Here is a 21,354-nt window from a genome sequence, read left to right as displayed (position 1 = left end):
TCCTCCTGATGTAATAAACACGCTGCTGATTGCAGGAACCCGCTGGTGTGGTAGGCTAATCCTTTTGTGCTCCCGTGTTTGTTTCACCCTAAAAAGATCCACGCACGGTGAATGAATAAAGAGATATGACTTGTCTGCTTGTATGACCACACGAGGGCACTTCTCTGTAGTTAACCTTTCTGCTGAGTGAATTGCAATTTGAGGATTTTTACAGTACAGGTTCTAGCGTAAATTGAGTCTGCAATTATGAGTCTTTTTTGTTGTTGATGTAATATCACTTGAAATATTATTGCGTAGCAGTATTAGAGCACTTAGCTCATTTAGTCTGCCACTATGCCTAGTTAAACTGTTTCTCAACCAGTCCAAGGCCTTTTGCCATTTGAATGAAATATGAGTGGATTTGGTGTTTGTAAACATTTTAGATGCACGTTATTAACTAAAAACCTAAGGGAAATTGATTTATGTTAAATTAGAAACTCATTTATTCTGCATAACTACTGCACTCTGGCAGTTTATGTTATAGCAGAGATAAATTCCTCATCTCTTTAGCCTGCGTGCTCCAGCTCCTCTAGAGGAAAAAGCACCTTTCCTCCGTAAGCCACTGTGAACATATGGCGAGGGGCGCAGGCAGCAGCACAGGAAGGAAGTGTGGAAATTGCAGGGAATGAGAGTTTGGATTAATGCGTCTGAACTGGGCATACCCAGACAAATGCAGCAGAACTGCACTGCCAGGACCCTTCAAGGCCCCTCCGAAGTGTGCCAGAGAAACAGAGATAGCAAAACAAACATGAACCCAACTGCAGCTTGAACAGAGGGAAATTGCGGTTTCTCCTTCGTGCCTGTTAATGACATGAATTTGAAGAGGCCATCGGTTGTGTGTTGTGTGTGCTCAGCAGGGGGACATTGGGCAAATACTGCAGCTTCGCCGGCTCCATACCTCTGCCTACCTAGAGATATTTCTACAAATTAAAATCACTAAGTATAAAACAAATTATGAAATTGATAGTAATTATGGTGTAATTTGATGACATTTGACAATGTTGATATTAGGCTTGGGCGATATACCGTATACTGGGGTATTTCGAAATACCGACGGTATGATTTTCAATATATATATATAAAAAGAAAAATGGGGGGGGGGTTGCGTGGTCTGCCAAAGTACGTGCTACCCCACTGCTTATTACTAATTATAAGTTAAATATAACTATAAGAAATCTAACATGTATCAAATAATTTATATCCAGCTCAGGGCTCCGGCTATGCATTTGATTTGCTAACTTGCTAGCTAAGTGGCTAGATGTCAAGATCAAGCTTCTTGGTTACAGCAGAGACATTCAATCCCATCCTAGATCAAGATCCATGTTGCCTAAATGGTTTTGTGCCAGGTGGGGGGGGGGGGGGATTAGCACCCCTTGTGTGCACATTCGATAATACTGTATACCCCGGTATGGAGAAATGGTATGATGGCATGAAAATGTGGATACTGTATTTCTCTGCACACAGTCAAAATGTATTTTTTGACTACTTCCATGTGAGTTGTGAACAGTTTAGGGTACTCCAACACACACACACAGCCCCAGTGAGGGGTTGTCCCTCGCAGCGAGCCGAGCCGGTCTCCATGTGACATGAGAGAGTAGCTGTTAGATTGGAAGTGAACAACCGAAAATAGCTCCCTTCTTTGCATACAGTCAAATCAGCTCAAGCTGTGCACCGTGGCAGACTTGGTTGTTCGGTTGCAGGCACTCTTGTTTGATGCGTTTCATTAAAGATACCGTGACGAATTAAAATGTATATCTATCTATCGCTACAGCATGTCTTATTAACCTGCCTGCTGCCTGCCTCACAACTGTTTGCTTGGAGTTGGAGGGGATCCCGAAGGAGAAGCGTCTTGTCATTTGCTTGTCAAGGCCTCTGTCTGTGACAGCGCTTTGTGGATGACTGGATCTCAGTGCAGAGAGAGAGTCTGTCTAATGAAGACACTACTGCACTAGCTCTGACAAACCTCTCATTGCTACATGTGTATGGGAAAGTTTTACATTGCACAAATTAGACTTAATTCAATTAACAGGCTGGTGAGCCTAGGCAGTTGTAGTAGTGGTAGTCTATTAGAAATATTAATTGTGAGGGGGTGACTTTTTTTGTCCGATTTTTATAATGGTCACTACCATGAAATAATCACCGTATTGTTTACTTATTTGAACAATTAATCAAAAATCCATTACTATACCTGATGCCTTCATTGCTTTTTGACAAATGTCAGTTGAGCGTAGTGATCATTATTTAAGATTCTGAGAATGTTTAGTTTATTATTTTAACCCCACTGTAGATTCAGTCATGTAAGGTGAAGTATGGCTAGCTTGTGTACGTTTTCTTTCTGTATTGATGTTTCACTCCTAGACTATTTAAAGGACGTATTTCCTCTCTTGAGGAGGCAGAGCACAACTGGTAAAGACATGGTAATGCATCGGCAGCCACAACTGTTTGCCATCATTTACGATGTTGCTTCCCTGTAGGTCCATATTGATTGCAGCCCGCAGTGATTCCACAAGCGATGCCCGCTTGGTCTGAATGTTTGGTTTCCTAGCAATTTGGCAAAGAAAAACTGTGTTCTCAGTTCTGCCGAATGACTTGGACATCGCTTTGTGATGTCGCGTCTGGTGTGCTTGTTGTTTTTTGCAGTGGTCGTTCACAGTTGTGTGAAGTAACAAATGCATTTCTTTTTTCAGTGGTATTTGCCAGAAAACAGGGTCCGTTTGAACACTCGGTGCGGGGCCCTTTTGACTGTATGTCTGAGGGGATGTGGACACCTGCTCAACAGTTAAACTACAGAGGAGAGCAGACATTGCCAAGATAAATATTTGCCCTCCAATTCAAAGTTGTGTTCACGTGTTTGATTTGAGACGTGGAGGATATTACGTGTTTGTTCCTGACAGTCAGTTGGCAGTGATGTAAGCTCCGGTTCCCCACACTGAACACCTCTGTTCACTCGAACAGAGTACTCAGAACATAATAGCACTGCTCAGTGACTGTGGAATATGTGGTTGCATGTGAGGTTACTCATAAGGCTAAACATTTGCTGTTCAGGCTACCTCATTTAAATTATGCTGTAGATTTTATTTGTATTTTGCACTTTGACACAGTTCCAATGTTTAGTGTGGCTTATTTGGATTAAATGTTCTTACTAGCTCAAGCAGAGTTACAATGAGTCGTTTGTCTGTATTCAGTCTCTATCCATAAATCTGTAAATAAACAATGTTGTAATTTCTTTGATGTATACATTTTGTTTTTCAAGATGTTGAGTTTCCATACAGTTATGTAGCATTTATGTAGTAAGATAGCAGATGAAATGTAGGAATGTTAGCTACTAGCGTTCAATTGTTGTTTGACATTTTTACTGTTGTGACAATCTCACTTAAAAAAAAAGAATTCAGTGCCTAGGATGTTGTGAGAAAGGGTGTGATTTTAACGATGCTCCTAAGCTTCTCTTCCGAGCTCCTGTGTAACCGTAAATATATTTGCCACTGATTTCTTTAAATAGTGCAGATAGAGGTGTTGATATGCATTGAGGAATTGATCAGCTAGGTCTAGGCATACATGTAGATCAGCAAGACATTTCCTGTCCTTATTTTTGGGAGATTGTTTTCCTCTGAAGAAACGGTAACCTCTGAAAGGATATTAGCAGAAAACGTCTTTATTTTTATAAACCGAAAAGATTATAGACCCTAGAAATGCTTTTAGTTTAACTTGTTTTGTTGATGTTAAAAGCTGGTACAGGATGTTTTTATTAGACTATTCTGAAAAGAAAAGAAGGTTCTGGATCTGACTTTGTTCCTAGGCTGCATCGCAGAGACTACAACGACTACAAATACTACGGAGACTACAGAGACTACAATGACTACAACAAATAAGACTACAAAGACAACAACGACTACAAAGACTACAGAGACGTCAAAGACTACAGAGACTACAAAGAATACAGAGACTACAACAACTACAAAGACTACAGAGACTACAAAGAATACAGAGACTACAACAACTACAAAGACTACAGAGACTACAACAACTACAAAGACTACAGAGACTACAGAGACTATAGGCAAATGAGTACCAGGTTGTGTGTCAGGCTGCATTTTGAAATGCACATCACAAGAAGGACTGTGACTGACTGTGATCAGTTATTTTTATTTTGTTTTATTGCTAAGGGCTTCATAAAAGTATGCCAACCTAAGACCTCTCTTAGGAGTTAGTCTCCTATATCCAGAGTGCCCTTCAAATGTTATTTTAATCAATGAACAAAGAATTGCTTTGATTTCTTCCTAAATACTAAACAGAAGAAAAGTTAAAGGAGGATATCTAATGACTGCCAGACTTGAAAACAGGATAGACAAAGATTTGCACACAGAGCAGTGCCCGTGCCAAGTTAAATCCATATTTAAGTCCTCTACTCGACAGACACTGCATGTAAATTAACATTCTTTGGCATAGGTTTATGCAGTGGGGGCACGCCAGAGAGCAAAATCCCACTAGTCAAACTGAAGCATTCATATCTGCATAATGTCTTTGTCTATTTCCTGTTCAATTCTATAATTGAGAACTAGGGTTCTGAAATAATTAGAAGAGGGTCTTTGCCACACACACATGCACAGCTGACAATGTGGCTGTCAATGCAGTGCAGTATGATTCCATGTTAAGTGTGTGACCAGTGTGCTGGGTTGCGGAGTGGAGTGGATATATGATGGAGTTTGTTCCAGAGCAGAGCAGAGCTGCCACAGATGGGGCTCACAGGTCTGCGTGCCATACCTCTGAACCTCTGAAGCCTCTCTGTTCCCAGCAGCAGGACATGGGCGCCCTATTCCATAAAACCTGTTACACCTCAAACGTGATGAAAGTGATGAATGGTAGGTGAATATGGACTGTATTAAGAGCAGATGAGACCTGGATGAAATACAGACACGTGGAATTGATCTTATAATACATTTGTCAGGCTACAGTAATAGTATGCCTCTGTCTTTTATCTGCTTAACTTTTGGTGTGTGTGTGACCTCAGCTACTGTAGCAGTGTCTCATGACGTTGGTTGTCAGTGATTTGGTGGGTGGTTAAATGGAGCGGCTGACTCATAACAGTAGAAACCACAGAGAGACGGTTCCTTCCTTCCAAGCCAAATGGAACCGATCTGAGTCCCTGGGCCACTTTCTTTCAAGCCTTGTTGTCTGTTAGCTTAGAATTGACATCACAGATGTGCATTTAGATATTTCTTCCAGAGATATTAGTAATGCATTCCACATTAGAAATATAAGACAAAAAACCTCATTACTCCTCAGAGAAGGACTTCCCTGTGCTGTAGATATAAAAACCCATGTCCTTTTCCCTAACATTTCACCTATCAATAGTAGCCATATTTACCTTCATCAGATTCGATTGAGTGTTTCGCTAGAGAACAAAAATACTCCTGAAGAAACGGCTTAGCACAGAAGAATCAAAAACGACATCTGTGAAAATACCACTGGTGTTTATATTCATAATATAACCAGCACGTTCACACATTTATATTTGTAGAGAATGCTTAACAAAACGTGTCATTCCGTTGCTATTCCGTAGATGACTATTTTAGCATTATCTCCTCATTTGAAGACAACTCTACCGCTCTGTGTTTGTCTCAATCAGTGTGAAGCATAGTGATATTGTGTTGTCCCTGGCTGGTGTAGCTATATCTGTAGTCGTGTGTAGAGAGAGGACCCTGGAGCCCCAGGCAGGAGCTGGCAGTCAGGACAGAGTCTAGAGACTGGAGCTGGTGACAACTAGTGCCCTAAAGAGCCAAGCAGGGTTGCACTACAGTCAGAGCCAAGTGCTACAGCTAGTGTGGAGTACAGCGTTTCCCCCTTTTAGAATGTTATATTATTATGTGTAGTGTTAACATATTGTTTCACTTTTAAAAAGTGTATTACTGTATATTGCTAGAGTATGCCAATGAAGGTGCCATGAGTTGAGTTGAGTTGACTGCTGCATTCTGTGCAGTTCTGCCAGCCTCACATTGGCTGGCCTCTACATTGTCTTTGGCACGGGGTCTAGCCCGCACATCGTGATTGTGTGATGTTGGCCTAGCTCTTTTTCACTGTGGAAAAGTCTACTTCTCCCCTCGCTAAAGGGCCTGTTTGTTCTACTCATGCAAATGCAGATAGCTGGTGTTTAGTGTGTGCCCAGATAGCTTGTGTTTAGTGTGTGCCCAGATAGCTGGTGTTTAGTGTGTGCCCAGCTAGCTGGTGTCTAGTGTGTGCCCAGCTAGCTGGTGTTTAGTGTGTGCCCAGTTAGCTGGTGTTTAGTGTGTGCCCAGCTAGCTGGTGTTTAGTGTGTGCCCAGCTAGCTGGTGTTTAGTGTGTGCCCAGCTAGATGGTGTTTAGTGTGTGCCCAGATAGCTGGTGTTTAGTGTGTGCCCAGCTAGCTGGTGTTTAGTGTGTGCCCAGCTAGCTGGTGTTTAGTGTGTGCCCAGCTAGCTGGTGTTTAGTGTGTGCCCAGCTAGCTGGTGTTTAGTGTGTGCCCAGATAGCTGGTGTTTAGTGTGTGCCCAGATAGCTGGTGTTTAGTGTGTGCCCAGCTAGCTGGTGTTTAGTGTGTGCCCAGATAGCTGGTGTTTAGTGTGTGCCCAGATAGCTGGTGTTTAGTGTGTGCCCAGATAGCTGGTGTTTAGTGTGTGCCCAGATAGCTGGTGTTTAGTGTGTGCCCAGATAGCTGGTGTTTAGTGTGTGCCCAGATAGCTGGTGTTTAGTGTGTGCCCAGATAGCTGGTGTTTAGTGTGTGCACAGATAGCTGGTGTTTAGTGTGTGCCCAGATAGCTGGTGTTTAGTGTGTGCCCAGATAGCTGGTGTTTAGTGTGTGCCCAGATAGCTGGTGTTTAGTGTGTGCCCAGATAGCTGGTGTTTAGTGTGTGCCCAGATAGCTGGTGTTTAGTGTGTGCCCAGATAGCTGGTGTTTAGTGTGTGCCCATATAGCTGGTGTTTAGTGTGTGCCCAGATAGCTGGTGTTTAGTGTGTGCCCAGATAGCTGGTGTTTAGTGTGTGCCCCGATAGCTGGTGTTTAGTGTGTGCCCAGATAGCTGGTGTTTAGTGTGTGCCCAGATAGCTGGTGTTTAGTGTGTGCCCAGATAGCTGGTGTTTAGTGTGTGCCCAGATAGCTGGTGTCTAGTGTGTGCCCAGATAGCTGGTGTTTAGTGTGTGCCCAGATAGCTGGTGTTTAGTGTGTGCCCAGATAGCTGGTGTTTAGTGTGTGCCCAGATAGCTGGTGTTTAGTGTGTGCCCAGATAGCTGGTGTTTAGTGTGTGCCCCGATAGCTGGTGTTTAGTGTGTGCCCAGATAGCTGGTGTTTAGTGTGTGCCCAGATAGCTGGTGTTTAGTGTGTGCCCAGATAGCTGGTGTTTAGTGTGTGCCCAGCCATGCGGTCAAGTGGCATGGTTCAGGCAACCAAAGACTTGTGTTTTTTTGTCACTAACATTTAGACATTTTAAACAAATTAAAGTGGATTACAGGCCCTCTGAGAGTCTGTGTTATGGTTTAAAGGTTTGTTTACTCCCTGCAATAGCTATATTTGATTCATTGTATATACAATTCCTTGAAATCTGATCTGTTATATTTGAGGGCGAAATCAAATGAATGGTATTGCAGTTTTCTGAAGCAGGGTGAAATGACAAAGGGAACAATCAATAACTTGCAAAATGTTGACGTTACTCCCCCTCCTGCAATTATGTAGCTTACATGGGGCCGGGAGTGGAATGCTGTTACCTACAAAACAATATTGGCTCAAACAGCGTGAAGAATCTCAGAATCGTATCTCTTTACTGATCAGGCCCCATAAATGTAATTTCAAAGGTCAGATATTATATTTGTTCATCACATAGCAGATGTTGAATTCATGCAATTGTGTCAACTTTATTGATTTATTTGTTTATCTATTATTTTATTTTGCTGTCTTTGGAAACATGGAGTTTTTTAAAATGAGTTTTAGGATGTTTCAGTTCTCAGCTGTTTTGACAGGGCTGGACTATACATCACTGCCAAATCAACCAGCTCTAGTGCTCTGAAGCACATTTTGAGCATGCACACATGCTAAGGAGTGCACATTTTTTTGTCCGTGATTTATGTAAACCAAAATAAATGACGCCGTGAAAATGTGCCTGGCACTCGTAAGGCAGCACAGCCTTTGAATAGAGGTATAACAGATTAGTCACGTTCTTCTACTCTGCTCTGTCGCCTGTCCTCCTGCCAAGAGAATGGCAGCATGCTCGCTCGCCCAGGGACAGACATGACTGTAGATGCACTGTTATGTCTTTTGTTAAACCAGGCCCCTGGAGAACTGAGAGGCCGTTGCTATGAGACATTAGACGTGTGAAATATCTCTGCCCTGTTTGATTAACTGCAGCCTTCGCCTTTTGATTCAGGAGAGGCCATAAAGAAATGTTAAAAACAATCACTTTTGGATAGCAATGCAACTTTGCAATTCATTTGTTATATCACATTTTGAATAGTGTCTAATTCAGTTCCTCTAGGGGTACACTGGTTCCTGTCCTGTGTTGTATGGCCCCTCTCTTTCTGTGTTTGTTTATATGTGTAACCTGTCACTCCAGCTCTGTCTAACTGTTAAATGTCTGTGTGTGTTCTTGTGTGTGAGTGTGAGATTAGAGAGAGTCTGTTTGTGTGTGTGTGTGTGTGTGTGTGTGTGTGTGTGTGTGTGTGTGTGTGTGTGTGTGTGTGTGTGTTGGTAAGGAGTCTGAGGACACTGTGCTGATGGAGTTGTGCATCTCTTCTTCTGACAGGTATGGATGAGAGGCCGAGCCAGGCATCGTCCTCCTGGGCCCCAGGTGGCCAGTCGTCCAGTCCCTCCTACGAGTCCTCCAGGGTAAGAATACCGGCCCACTCACTCTCCGTGCGCTCCCTCACCTCACTCCTCTGTCTCCCTCACCTCACTCCTCTGTCTCTCTCACCTCACTTCTCTCTCTCCCTCTGCCTGGCCTTTCTGCACCACATCATTTAACACTCAGTACATCAACGTGTTACATTCACAGCTCACTGCAGAGGCAGGGAGGGAGAGAGCACCAGTCATGTTGTGTGACCTGTAATTGGCATAATTTTCTTTTCCAGTATGACCTAATTGCATGGCACCAATATCCTCTTAAGTGATAGGTTTAAATATGTTGTCATTTGCATTGGATTATTTGCGCTAATCTGATATATTAAGCATTTGTCAGGGGAAGCTGATTAATGTTGTGTGCTTTGGGACATTATGGCTACATTGTGGAATTTCTGAATTGGGGAAAATTACTCCACCATTTGTAGATCTGTGCCAATATTAGGATTTAAGGTGCAAACTATATTTATGGTAGTGGACATCAATGGAAATATTGTTCGTTTTGGTTGATTGAAATTATAACTGTGACTAATGTTTATATTAGGTTATGAATATTCCTTAGAAATTATTTCAGTACCCGCAACGAGTGATTAATTAATTCTTTCCATTAGGATTTCCAGACTCATATGATTATTTTGGCCGTAATTCAAATGTTATTTCTGATACATGATCAGTTGCGTTGAATTTGTCATGCATCATGCAAAGAGATAAAAATAGAATGATGCGTGACATGAAATCATACCACAACTGGTTCGTATGGCATTTCTGTTCAAAGTGTGAATATCTATTCTGTGTCTCTTTATTTGTTGTTTGTCTCCTACACCATGGTGGTTCTGGGTGCCCTGTATGAATTTCATTTAACGTCAATCTCCTGTCACTTTCCATCAGAAATCAGTTAAATGTCAGGTCTGCTCGGGCCACATTACCTTGTTTATTTTCCAATGCCCTTCCCGAATGAACCTCTACAGGCTATGGTTCCATCGGCTGCCTGATCCGAATTATAAGATGGAGACGTTTGAGATATCTTTGCTTTAGGTGCATATAAATCAGCGTTTCTGACATTGCAAGGGACGGGCATCAGTAAGCAGACAGCTGTTTGTGCCTATATACTGCACATGTGCACACAAACATGGAAACACACACACACACACACACACACACACACACACACACACACACACACACACACACACACACACACACACACACACACACACACACACACACACACTTCCACATACATTCACACATTCCTTCACACATACCTTCACACAGATACGCACGGATGCACACACAAATACCAGAGAGCCAGAGAGATGGGGTTGTTTGTCCAGGTTTTACAGGTGTTTTATCAACGTGATTACTCATGTAGGCCAGAGAAGAAGACTTGCTCTGAAATAACCATTCTCCTAATAGGGATGGTATTTCTTCTAGTTTCTCTGTACAGCAAATTGCAGGGTTCTCTTAATTTACACCTTATACCAAACCATTTCTTTTGTTATTGGCAGCGCATGCTATTTGGGAGATTTTGTAGACATAATTGAGAGTGAGTATGGACACCAAATTGATGGTGAAAGGCAACTATACACTGCCTGGTGTCCAGCCTGTCAAAGGTTCATCCGGATGACTTTGACCAAAGAGAATGGAGACAATCTCTTTAATCCCCAGGCACATTTGATCTCTGCCTGCACCAGTACATCTGTCCATTCATCACTCTGTCTGTCCGTACAGACCATGGCTGTGCAGACTATGTCTTTGTGCCTCTGCTCCCCCACACTCCTGCGCCATATTCACGTTGAAGCAGTGTACCTAAAATGCAGTTACAATGTTCACTAGCAATGTGCTGAGTGCACAGATAAATAGCCTGCAGCAGCACACATGCATAGATACTCTCTAGGTGTTGAGTACTACTTGGTTCTTATCCAGTGGTATTTATAGCACAATGGTGCTTATTCCCAAATAAGAGGAAGGACATCCTCTGATTTTGAGATGTGGTTTAGATCTTCATCTGAGATTTGATTTGGAAAGACAGGGAGTATTAGGTCAAGCAGTGTCATGACTTCTGCCGAAGTCGGTTCCTCTCCTTGTTCGGGCGGCGTTCGGCGGTCGACCTCACCGGTCTTCTAGTCATCGTCGATCCACCTTTCATTTTCCATTTGTTTTGTCCTGGTTTTCATTCCCTCATTACTTGTCGTGTATATAACCCTCTGTTCCCCCCATGTCTGTGTGTGAAATTGTTTATTGTCAGGTTGGTACGCTTCCGGCTGGTGAATGCCGGGTTTTGTTTTTTGTACCAGTGCTTTGTGGCAGCCGGTACTTTGTACTTGGTTGTGTGTACTTTCTGCTGCCTCACTTGTTCTTTGGGCATTTGTTTTTGTGACGCGGTTGCATCCTGTTTTAATAATTGCCTGAGTAAAGTGCTTTGTCCACTCATCTCTGCTCTCCTGCGCCTGACTTCGATGCACCAGCTCCCCCCTCCTCTGACAAGCAGTGTGTTTGGCCCAGCCTGAAGACAGGGAGGAGTCTAGGAACAGAACCCTTTAAATCCATTAAACAGTAGACAAGCACTTATCTACAGTTCAGCTTTTGTCTCAAAAATCGTATTTCCATAATTCTCACTGTAATGTTTCATAAATTGTGTTCAGCAACTCATACTAAGCAAGGTTTCTCAGAAGAAACGCTTTTCGGAAAAGCGGGTTTCTGTTATTCAAAGAGTTCAGTTTAGTGTGTCTGTCCGAGTGGGACCTGCTTGGGTGCTTCAAGATAGCAGTGTATGATTAGTGGACTGTGAACAGACTACAGCCCTCCGTGCTGACCTTGGCTTCCAGCCAGCCAACGTATCATGGGAAGTTGTGGCTGCAGGCCAGCCGCCTGACAGCCGGAGCTGTGCCCACCGCCAATGCAGGAGGCCCCGCAGCCCGCATGCCCCAGCCCTGCCGCGACACTCACCCCGCACACGTCCATCACGCCCGTATCATGCCTCCCCAAGCCACCACGGCGCAGCCACACATTCACCTGGGACGCCACACTCCATCTAGGATATGACTTTTTAAACTCTGTGGCAAGGAGTAGGGGCAAGGCAGGAGCTGTGGCCTGCATGCTTAAGTAGTGATTTGACAGTTATGTAGCCGGCGGTAACTGGCCCGTTGGTCGCAGTGACAGCATGTGTTAGTGTCTGGGCCGACGTAGCCGAGCAGTGTTTGTAAATGATGAGGGTTCTGTGATTGATGATCTAATGGTCGCAGGGGAGCAGACACAGGGTGGGCTGGGTAGTGTGATCTCACCCTGACCATTATCCCCTCTGCCTTTCTTCTCTCTGGTCCTCCCTACCTGCCCCTCCTCGCTGGCCTTTTCCAGCTCTGTGGCAGCTGTCTCCACCAGGGAAGAAAAGACCAGGAGGAAAGGACTGAGATGTCCAGATTAAGTCGTTCATTACTTACTACTCTTTGTTTTATTTGGTTAAATGTCAGTGGAAACACACCTGGGGGATTTGATTTGTAGTACAGGAGAGGTTTGTATGGGTTGTTGTTGCCTGCCTGTGTGTATTTGTGTGTGTGTGTGTATTTGTGTGTGTGTGTGTGTGTGTGTGTGTGTGTGTGTGTGTGTGTGTGTGCTTCGGAGCCTCTCACAGGGGTGGTGTTATTAGTGAGTCCGTTCATGGCGTGATTAACGGGGAGCGCGGCCTGGCAGGAACACAATGGGGAATCTCTGTGGATTCCCTCGACACAGCACAACACTCCACTGCCTTTGAAATTACTCCATCACCGTCTGCTCACAAAAAAGATGGATAACAAGATTTACTTTTTTTTACTGTATGTTGAATGCAGAGGGTACGAGTTGGGGGAAAAAAGCTCTATAGAAATTCTCGTCCAGTGCTGCTCGGTCCCTCCGGTGGGAGTTAATGTAGTTTGGAGGGACGCATTTGACTGGAGCGCAGGAGGATTTTCACAGGGCCTGGGATTAGCACTGCTACAGAGTATATTTTATTGCAGGGGACCCTGAGTTTTCAAAGACCATACTGTGACCGATATTTAGACCTAAGCTCCTGAAGCTGATAACTGTCATGAAAGACCGCAGGAGAAAAAGGCCATTTTTTAAGCTGCAGGTACCGTGGTAGGAGGAGGGCGGCAGTTTTCCCCGTCATAGAATATAATACCCTGTTATTAAATGTTTTACATTAAAATCATTATTGTCACAGTATATAGAGCTTTTTAATTATCGTAAGTGAGTGAGATTTGTTTTCATTCAAAAAAACAAAGCCGCATGTGTTGCGTTTAGTGTAAATGTTGCTTGGCAACGTTTTGAGACTTGCTGTCTTTAGCTAAACAAATACACCACCTAGAACGTTTTTATGGGGGAAACATTTTAAAACTGATCTTGGAAATGGGTATTGCGTTTTATGAGAGGTTTGCTAGAATCTCTTGGACTGGTTCATGACAGACTCTTGTAGAGCATTGGAAGATGAATCCCTGCAACTACGCCTTAGAATTGACACAAGTCACTGATGCTGTTATGTATCCATTTGGACTAAGGGTTTTTCCTAATTGTTTTCATCCATATGTGAATGTGCTTGTTTGTGCATCATGCATGTGCTGATCCATGTAATGTATGTACAATTAACATGTCAACATGTCTTCTCTCAAAAAGCCCACTGCCTTTTCAGATCCACAGAATTACATGTGCATCATTAACCTTGTATTTTCTAATCCTGAAACATGTGGCATATGCGTTGACAGGCTGATCAGGGTTCTGTTTTTACTGCTTTTACAATCAGTCAGAGATTTAAAAAGTCATTTTTAATGACGGAAAGGAGAAAAATGTACAGTTTCAGGGGACAGTTGACCAATTGTGCTCTCCTTCCTCAGTAATTAGTGTACTGTCATAGCACTCAATTAGCCAAGCAGCCTAATAATGTGTTTAATACTCTGATCTCTCCCCCCAGGGTTTGGCAGACAGCCCTCATTATGGTGATCACATGAGTGGCAGTCGATTAGTGTCCCATGAAGGATTGTCCCAGACACCTTTTATGAACTCCAGCATAATGGGTAAGTAGGTGCTTCTCAACACCTCACCCCTCACATGCCAAAAGGTCTCAGAGATCCATTTTATTAAAAAAAAAATCCCTTTAGCCCTGTGTGGACAAGGCATGTCACGCATCTGGAAGTGGCAGCCCCCACAGCCCCGCTAGGTCGGGTGTTTTTCCACTTCCTCTCCCCTCCTCTCCTCGCACTCTCTCCTTACTTCACCCTCTCTCTCCTGCTCTCCATCTCCCTCTCTCCTCCTGTGGTGACCATCTTCAGAAGTTGACACTCCCCCAGGGTGGAAGTCACGCCATCAGTACAGTTTTCCATCACAAAAGACTGTCTTCTAGCTATTAGAAAAGCCATCGGCAACTTCCAGTGGCAGGGGAGGTGGTGTCTAAGGAAGGGGGGTTAACCAAGCAGATGTGCCAGAGACCATTTCATACAAAAACAGTCCACCATCACCATTGTGGGATATCATTTAGGATTTCTAATAGATGCTTGAATGGCAGGTGATCTGTGATGGTTTATGCAGACTTAGCGTTTGGGTTTGTTAAATCATGCATAGCCTGATTGTGCTGCTCTGATGTTGCACCACCACCTCCATTTGTCTGCTACCAGCAGCAGTATGATAATTCCCTTCCAAATAAAAGCCTTTATTTTGAAGCCAGTAGTGACTCCATTCAGATTGGGATGCTTTTGGAGATTTACGAGATTGAATTTACTGTGCTGGTCCTTTGCCACCCCAGTATATAATCACTGTTGAGTATGAACAGATAAGAATGATGATCACTGGTTAAAGAAATCCCCATCATAAAACCATATTATAGATTTATCAAACCTAAATGGTGGGTTAGAATTTCTAAAGGTTATTTATTCCCCCCTGATGTGATGGATACATTCTAACAATTAAAAGCTATATATTACACTGGCCTTTCTCCTGGAGTCATTGTGATGTGTTAGCACATGACAGTTTTATGGGCAACTGAATCCCCGGCTCATTGTATAAGATTGCCCTGGAGACTGGTTGCCATGCAAGGTGGATAGTTTACGGATGGGTGCTGGTGCAGGAGACGACTGAAAATGAAATGTTATCTTTGTGGCGATTGATCACAGGATGCATTTGGGTAGGTGGGCTCCTCTCTGTTCTCCGGCTCTGGCTGTAATTATGCTTATAAGTGGCACAATATGGAAATGATCTGCTGCAATGATGTGTCAGGGCATTAGACAATCTGATTGTGGGCCTAAATTGCTTGTGCTTATCAGAGGCTGGGATTGGAAGATGAGCCTGGTCTTCAATACAATTGAATTTCAGCAGTAATATCTGGGATTTACATGGAATTACCTAGTTTGGAGCGACCTTATTAAATCAAGCCTGAAAGGTTATTCCTCACCAATCAAAGAGGTGGAACACGCATGCAGGGACGTTATACAATTATACATTACAACTATACACACAGCATTTCCAAGGGAACCCTCTGGTTGTACAGTACTACGTGACCCATTTTTGTTTGATCTCACCATTGGAGTTTTACAACCCAGCCATGGTCATCTAAATGGATTATCTTAATCCAAATCTCAATGGTCTGCAGTTTCCTTCGACAAATATTTGGATGATGTTTGGATACCCTTTGTTTAGATACCTCAGTGTATGTGGTTACTCAAGACATTTAAAAGAAGAGAACATGTTTTGAAGGATTGGAAGCATAGGTTCAATGACTCACTGCCACATTTACTGAGCTGTATTTTTGGTATTCTATTTGGTATTGTATAAGAATGTACATTGTTCTGATTTGAGTGTTTATATTATTTAAGTGTGCCTTGCTTTACTGATAGTTCTGCAGGTGGAAAGGAACAATGGTCTTCCTTACTCACTGCTTTGTGTGTGTTCAGACCCATACAGTCCTTGGCTTCGACAGACCTGACTCACAATGACCAGGAAACCTCATTTGCAATGCTTTTGAACAACATCTAAATCAGCTTTAGTTTAGATAAGAAATCTTACCTCCTAAGACGTACTTAGTCGAAGAAAAGCCAGCAAGCCATTGTCCTGATTGTATTGTATTGTGTGTGTGCATGTTTTTTTCTTTGTATTTTATTTCATGGTTTGTAAATGGAACAGAGGAGACGGTTGGCTCAGACCTGACTCCATCATTCAACCAAAGGGAAGTATGACATGTTGAAAGCAGCTTGGGGTTATTTGAGGTCAGCTATTGTGTATGATAATGAACATGTTACAGTTGTTAGTGCCCAACAGATGGCTGGCAATGACTGTTTATTTGACATTCTATTTTAATGACAGTTACCAGCAGAATATGCTGCATGACTTGAATAATGGAGGCTCATTCTAGAGGTCATCTTCGGTTCATTGGGGCTTTGTCTTTGTACAGTTTGGGAATAGTAGAATAACAAATGAATAGTAAACTGTGTTGTACATATAAATTCAATGAAACTATTCGTATGTAGCTGCATGTATGGGAACAGGAGTACCCAATGTCTTTCAGGAATCAGATATGAATCTACATAAATAGATGATGATCAGAATTACCCCCTCTTGCCTCATGTGATGGCCTTATTGTCTGTCCCTCACGAGTAAAGCCTGTGGGTTGGAGGGTGAGGAATGTGGATTAGGATGAGGAGAAGGAGAAGGGCAGGATGTCGTGTGAGCTCTCTGTGATGGCACCAGCAGCCTCTCTTGGGGCTAGCATAGTGCCTGTGTCAGAGCGGGTCAGGCGGTCAGCCCCCCCCCTCCAATCCTCTTACTGCACGACGACACATTCTCCTCAGCACGCTACACTATCCATACATACAGTAGTGCAGTATCAGCTCACTGTCTCACTCAGAAGGCCATGTAGATCCCTCTGACTCAGTCACTGACTGTGTAGATGACGAGGTGGTGAGCAACACGGACATGCTGCTCATTGTGTTTCCATGTTTGTATGTCTGCAAATGCTGCTCCTTGACAAAATCCATTAAACAGTAAATAATGGTAAGCGGCAAACAAAGTGGGAAAGGATGGAGTGAGTATTTTAATGGAACGACTTGTTCAATCCCATCCAGTGTTACAAATGCAATATTCTTAGTATTTATAACTCCCACTGAGGATCTAGATGTATTAAACAAGTATATCTCTGCTCCCTTTCCCCTCCTATTCTTCTGTTCACTCTACATTCCATGTATGGAATCCTAGAACAAGTTCTAGAAGCTCTAAGGTGAAAGATGATTATGGCCTATGTCCAGCCCCCCTTGCCCTGTCTCTCCCCTGGCTGAGGATGTGTCCTGTATACTAGTGTTTCTCTGAGGGAAGAGTGGAGGGTGTTGCATAACGCAGACTGTGAGTAGTTGTTTGAGGCAATATTTAATAAGCACTAATCCAGCTTTAGATTAAATAGAAATATGCATGCAGATAGGGAATCCTGCCTCTTCAGCGGGTGTTGTATTTACTGGTCAAACAGATTATGATCACAAAGAGAAATTGGTTTAGGCTTTTGTTGATATTCAAGACACAAACAGTAACAGTTGGCAAGGCAAAACACACTTGTTTTGGCTTTGGGTCATATAATATGTATCACTTGAAATATAGTCTCATAATTAAGCAGATTCAATTGTATTATTGGGATGGGAAAATCTTTCTGCTTTAATATGAATCTAAATCAGAAGAAAGATCTGGGCTTGTTACTGAGGTCTCTCATTTACAGTGCCTTCCTCAAGTCTTAAAAATAATTTTGCAACCTGTCTCCTCCCCTTCATGTACACTGATTGAAGTAGATTTAACAAGTGACATCAATAAGGGATCATAGCTTTCACCTGGATTCACCTGGTCAGTCTATGTCATGGAAAGAGCAGGTATTCCTAATGTGTTGTGCACTCAGTGTATCAAAGGAAGGGTATAAAACAATTTCTAGAGTGTTGAAAGTTTTGAAGAGCACAGTGGTCTCCACCATTGGGAATTTGACAAAATATGGAACTACCCAGACTGCCTAGAGCTGGCTGCCCGACCAAACCTTGGTCAGGGAGGTGACCAAGAACCCAATGACCACTCTGACAGAACTACAGAGTTTCTTGGCTGAGATGGGAGAACCTGCCTCAGTCTCTACAGCACTTCGCCAATCTGGGCTTTATGGGACAGTGGCCAGACAGAAGCCACTCCTGAGAAAAATGACAGAACACCTGGAGTTTGCATAAGGGATGTAAAAGACTCTGAGATCATAAGGCAAAATATTCAGGGGTCTGATGAGACAAACATTTTACTCTTTGGCCTGAATGCAAAGCACTATGGCTGGAGAAAACCACACACAGCTCATCACCCGTCTAACATCATCCCTAACTTGAAGCATGGTGGTGGCAGTCCCCACCTGAGACTGGTAAGGATAGAGAGAACAATGAATGGAGGCAAATACAGTGCCTTGCGAAAGTATTCGGCCCCCTTGAACTTTGCGACCTTTTGCCACATTTCAGGCTTCAAACATAAAGATATAAAACTGTATTTTTTTTGTGAAGAATCAACAACAAGTGGGACACAATCATGAAGTGGAACGACATTTATTGGATATTTCAAACTTTTTTAACAAATCAAAAACTGAAAAATTGGGCGTGCAAAATTATTCAGCCCCCTTAAGTTAATACTTTGTAGCGCCACCTTTTGCTGCGATTACAGCTGTAAGTCGCTTGGGGTATGTCTCTATCAGTTTTGCACATCGAGAGACTGAAATTTTTTCCCATTCCTCCTTGCAAAACAGCTCGAGCTCAGTGAGGTTGGATGGAGAGCATTTGTGAACAGCAGTTTTCAGTTCTTTCCACAGATTCTCGATTGGATTCAGGTCTGGACTTTGACTTGGCCATTCTAACACCTGGATATGTTTATTTTTGAACCATTCCATTGTAGATTTTGCTTTATGTTTTGGATCATTGTCTTGTTGGAAGACAAATCTCCGTCCCAGTCTCAGGTCTTTTGCTTGATGAGAATCTGCTTCAGAGTGCAAATGACCTTAGACTGGGGCGAATATTTACATTCCTACAGGACAATGACCCCAAGCATACAGCCAGAGCAACGCTGGAATGGCTTCAGAACAAAATGTGAAAGAACTTGAGTACCCCAGCTGAAGCCCAGACTTGAATAACCTTGATAATCTGTGAAAAGACTTGAAGATTGCTGTTCCCCGCATTCCCCATCTAACTTAACAGCGCTTGAGAAAATCTGCAAGGAAGAATGGGAGAAAATGCCCAAATCCAGATGTTCAAAGCTGATAGAGACATACCCAAGACGACTCATAACGCTGTAATTGCAGCCAAAGGTGCTTCTACAAAGTATTGACTCAGGGGTCTGAATACTTATGTAAATGAGATATTTATTTATTTCATTTTCAATAAAGTTGCAAAAATGTCCAAAAAACATGTTTTTTGGACATTGTGTGTAGATGGGTAAGAAAAATGATCAATTTAATCCATTTTGAATGCAGGCTGTAACACAACAAAATGTGGAATAAGTCCAGGTGTATGAATACTTTCTGAAGGCACTGTAGCCCTGAGATTTCCCTGAAGTGTCACCATGCATTCTGGGTCAGTTTGTGGTCCACATCTCTGCATATGTGTATATACACTGAGAGTACAAAACATTAAGAACACCTGCACTTTCTATGACATAGACTGACCAGATTAATCCCGGTTAACACTATGAATCCTTATTGATGTCAATTGTTAAATCCACTAAAATCAGTGTAGATGAAGGGGAGGAGACAGGTTAAATAATGATTTTAAAGCCTTGAGACAATTGAGATATGGATTGTGTATGTGTGCCATTCAAAGGGTGAATGGGCAAGACAAAATATTTAAGTGCCTTTGAACAGGGTATGGTAGTATGTGCCAGACGCACCGGTTTGTATCAAGAACTGCAACTCTGCTTGGTTTTTCACATTCAACAGTTTCCTGTGTGTATCAAGAATGGTCCACCACCCAAAGGACATCCAGCCAACTTGACACAACTGTGGGAAACATTGGAGCCTTCGGCACTTTGTAGAGTCCATGCCCCGACAAATTGTGGCTGTTCTGAGGGCAAAAGGAGGTGGTGCAACTCAATAGTTGGAAGGTGTTCTTTATGTACATATGAGTGGTTCTATATCTTCAATATGTTCATTTAACAGCGGTACATGGAGAATTCTCCTGGCCCTGTAATGTTGTTTCATTTTTCAGAGTTGCCAGACCTATGGTGAACGATAGCTATACTTGTATCTGCTCCTGCATTGAGAGCATGAAAGGACTCATTGAGTTGTATTTCCTGAGAGCCCTATGCTGGTTAATTGGGATGACTATATGAGTACCAGACTTGGATCTTATTTCCTGCTGAGTTTCATATCTTACTGTAGAATGGAGAGGAAACGTTTAACAGTCTGTTGCAATTTGAACAATTAGTACAGATGATAAGATATAAATAGACTAGCAGCAGTGTGATTACCATTTTTTGTTAAGCCTTTTCTGTTGAGTAGAAGCACAGAGCCTATTCACCCACCTAGGTGAGGAGGAAAGGTGTTGAGGGTTACTGTACGCTGCTTCAGGTGCCAGTTTAAATAAGTCCTCCACTGATTTCTCACTTATTTTGGCTTTGAGCTTCTTCATTCACCTTGGGTGAGTTCTATTCTATAAAAATTGGCGGTGTTTGGTCTTTTTCTTCAGTTTGGCATAGACAAGGCCTATATGTACCATTAAAAACAGAGGCTAGGAAGAGCTATTGACTTTCAGCCTGGCTCTCAGATGGCACTTGGAAATCACTGCCTAATTTCACAAGACAGGATTTATTCCGTGAGTCACGTTGATGGCTCTGTGTCAAAGAAGAAGAGAAAGAAGGGGAAATGTCCTACAAGGACATCCAGAAACATGAAACATTGTTGCTGTCTTTTGATCACTTTTCTCTTTTTTTGCAGCAAAAAATCTGTTGCAACCTTCCTCTTGACAGTTGGAGTAGGTTTGGTGACCTTTGGAGTAGGTTTGGACCATTGTTTGCTGAGTATGTTGAAAGTGATTTAATGAGAGTTTGAGTATGAGAGTTAGTGTGTGTGTGTGTGTGTGTGTGTTTGTGTGTGTATAGAGTACGTATGTAGAGTATGTATGTATACAGTACCAGTCAAAAGTTTGGACACACCTACTCATTCAAGGGATTTTCTTTTTACCAATTGTAGAATTGTCACGCCCTGACCATGGAGAGCCCTTGGTTCTCTATGGTATAATAGGTCAGGGCGAGACTAGGGGGTGTTCTAGGTTTATTATTTCTATGTTGGTGCTCTTGGTATGGTTCCCAATTAGAGGCAGCTGAGGGTCGTTGTCTCTAATTGGGGATCATACTTAAGGGTTCCCTGTTTCCACCTGCTGTGTGGGATATTGTTTTGAGTTAGTGCATGTAGCACCGCTGTTATGGTTCATTGTTTCTTTTTTGTTTGCAAGTTTT

At 42.8% G+C, this 21,354-nt stretch overlaps 1 protein-coding gene across 4 annotated transcripts in view; it reads left to right on the top strand.

The window, feature by feature from the left end:
* The window catches only part of LOC110526419 (transcription factor 12), a 101,810-nt gene that overhangs the window by 13,426 nt on the left and 67,030 nt on the right, over positions 1-21,354 (top strand). For all 4 annotated transcript variants that reach the window (XM_036980810.1, XM_036980809.1, XM_036980812.1 and 1 more), the window contains exons 4-5: positions 8,804-8,886; positions 13,838-13,940. In XM_036980810.1, coding sequence (XP_036836705.1) covers positions 8,804-8,886; positions 13,838-13,940 — 186 coding nt within the window. The remainder of the gene's footprint in view (positions 1-8,803; positions 8,887-13,837; positions 13,941-21,354) is intronic.

The sequence above is a fragment of the Oncorhynchus mykiss genome, chromosome 6 (genome assembly GCF_013265735.2).
Source record: "Oncorhynchus mykiss isolate Arlee chromosome 6, USDA_OmykA_1.1, whole genome shotgun sequence".
In the NCBI taxonomy this organism is placed as follows: Eukaryota; Metazoa; Chordata; class Actinopteri; order Salmoniformes; family Salmonidae; genus Oncorhynchus; species Oncorhynchus mykiss.
This window is presented reverse-complemented; position numbering and strand designations above follow the sequence as displayed.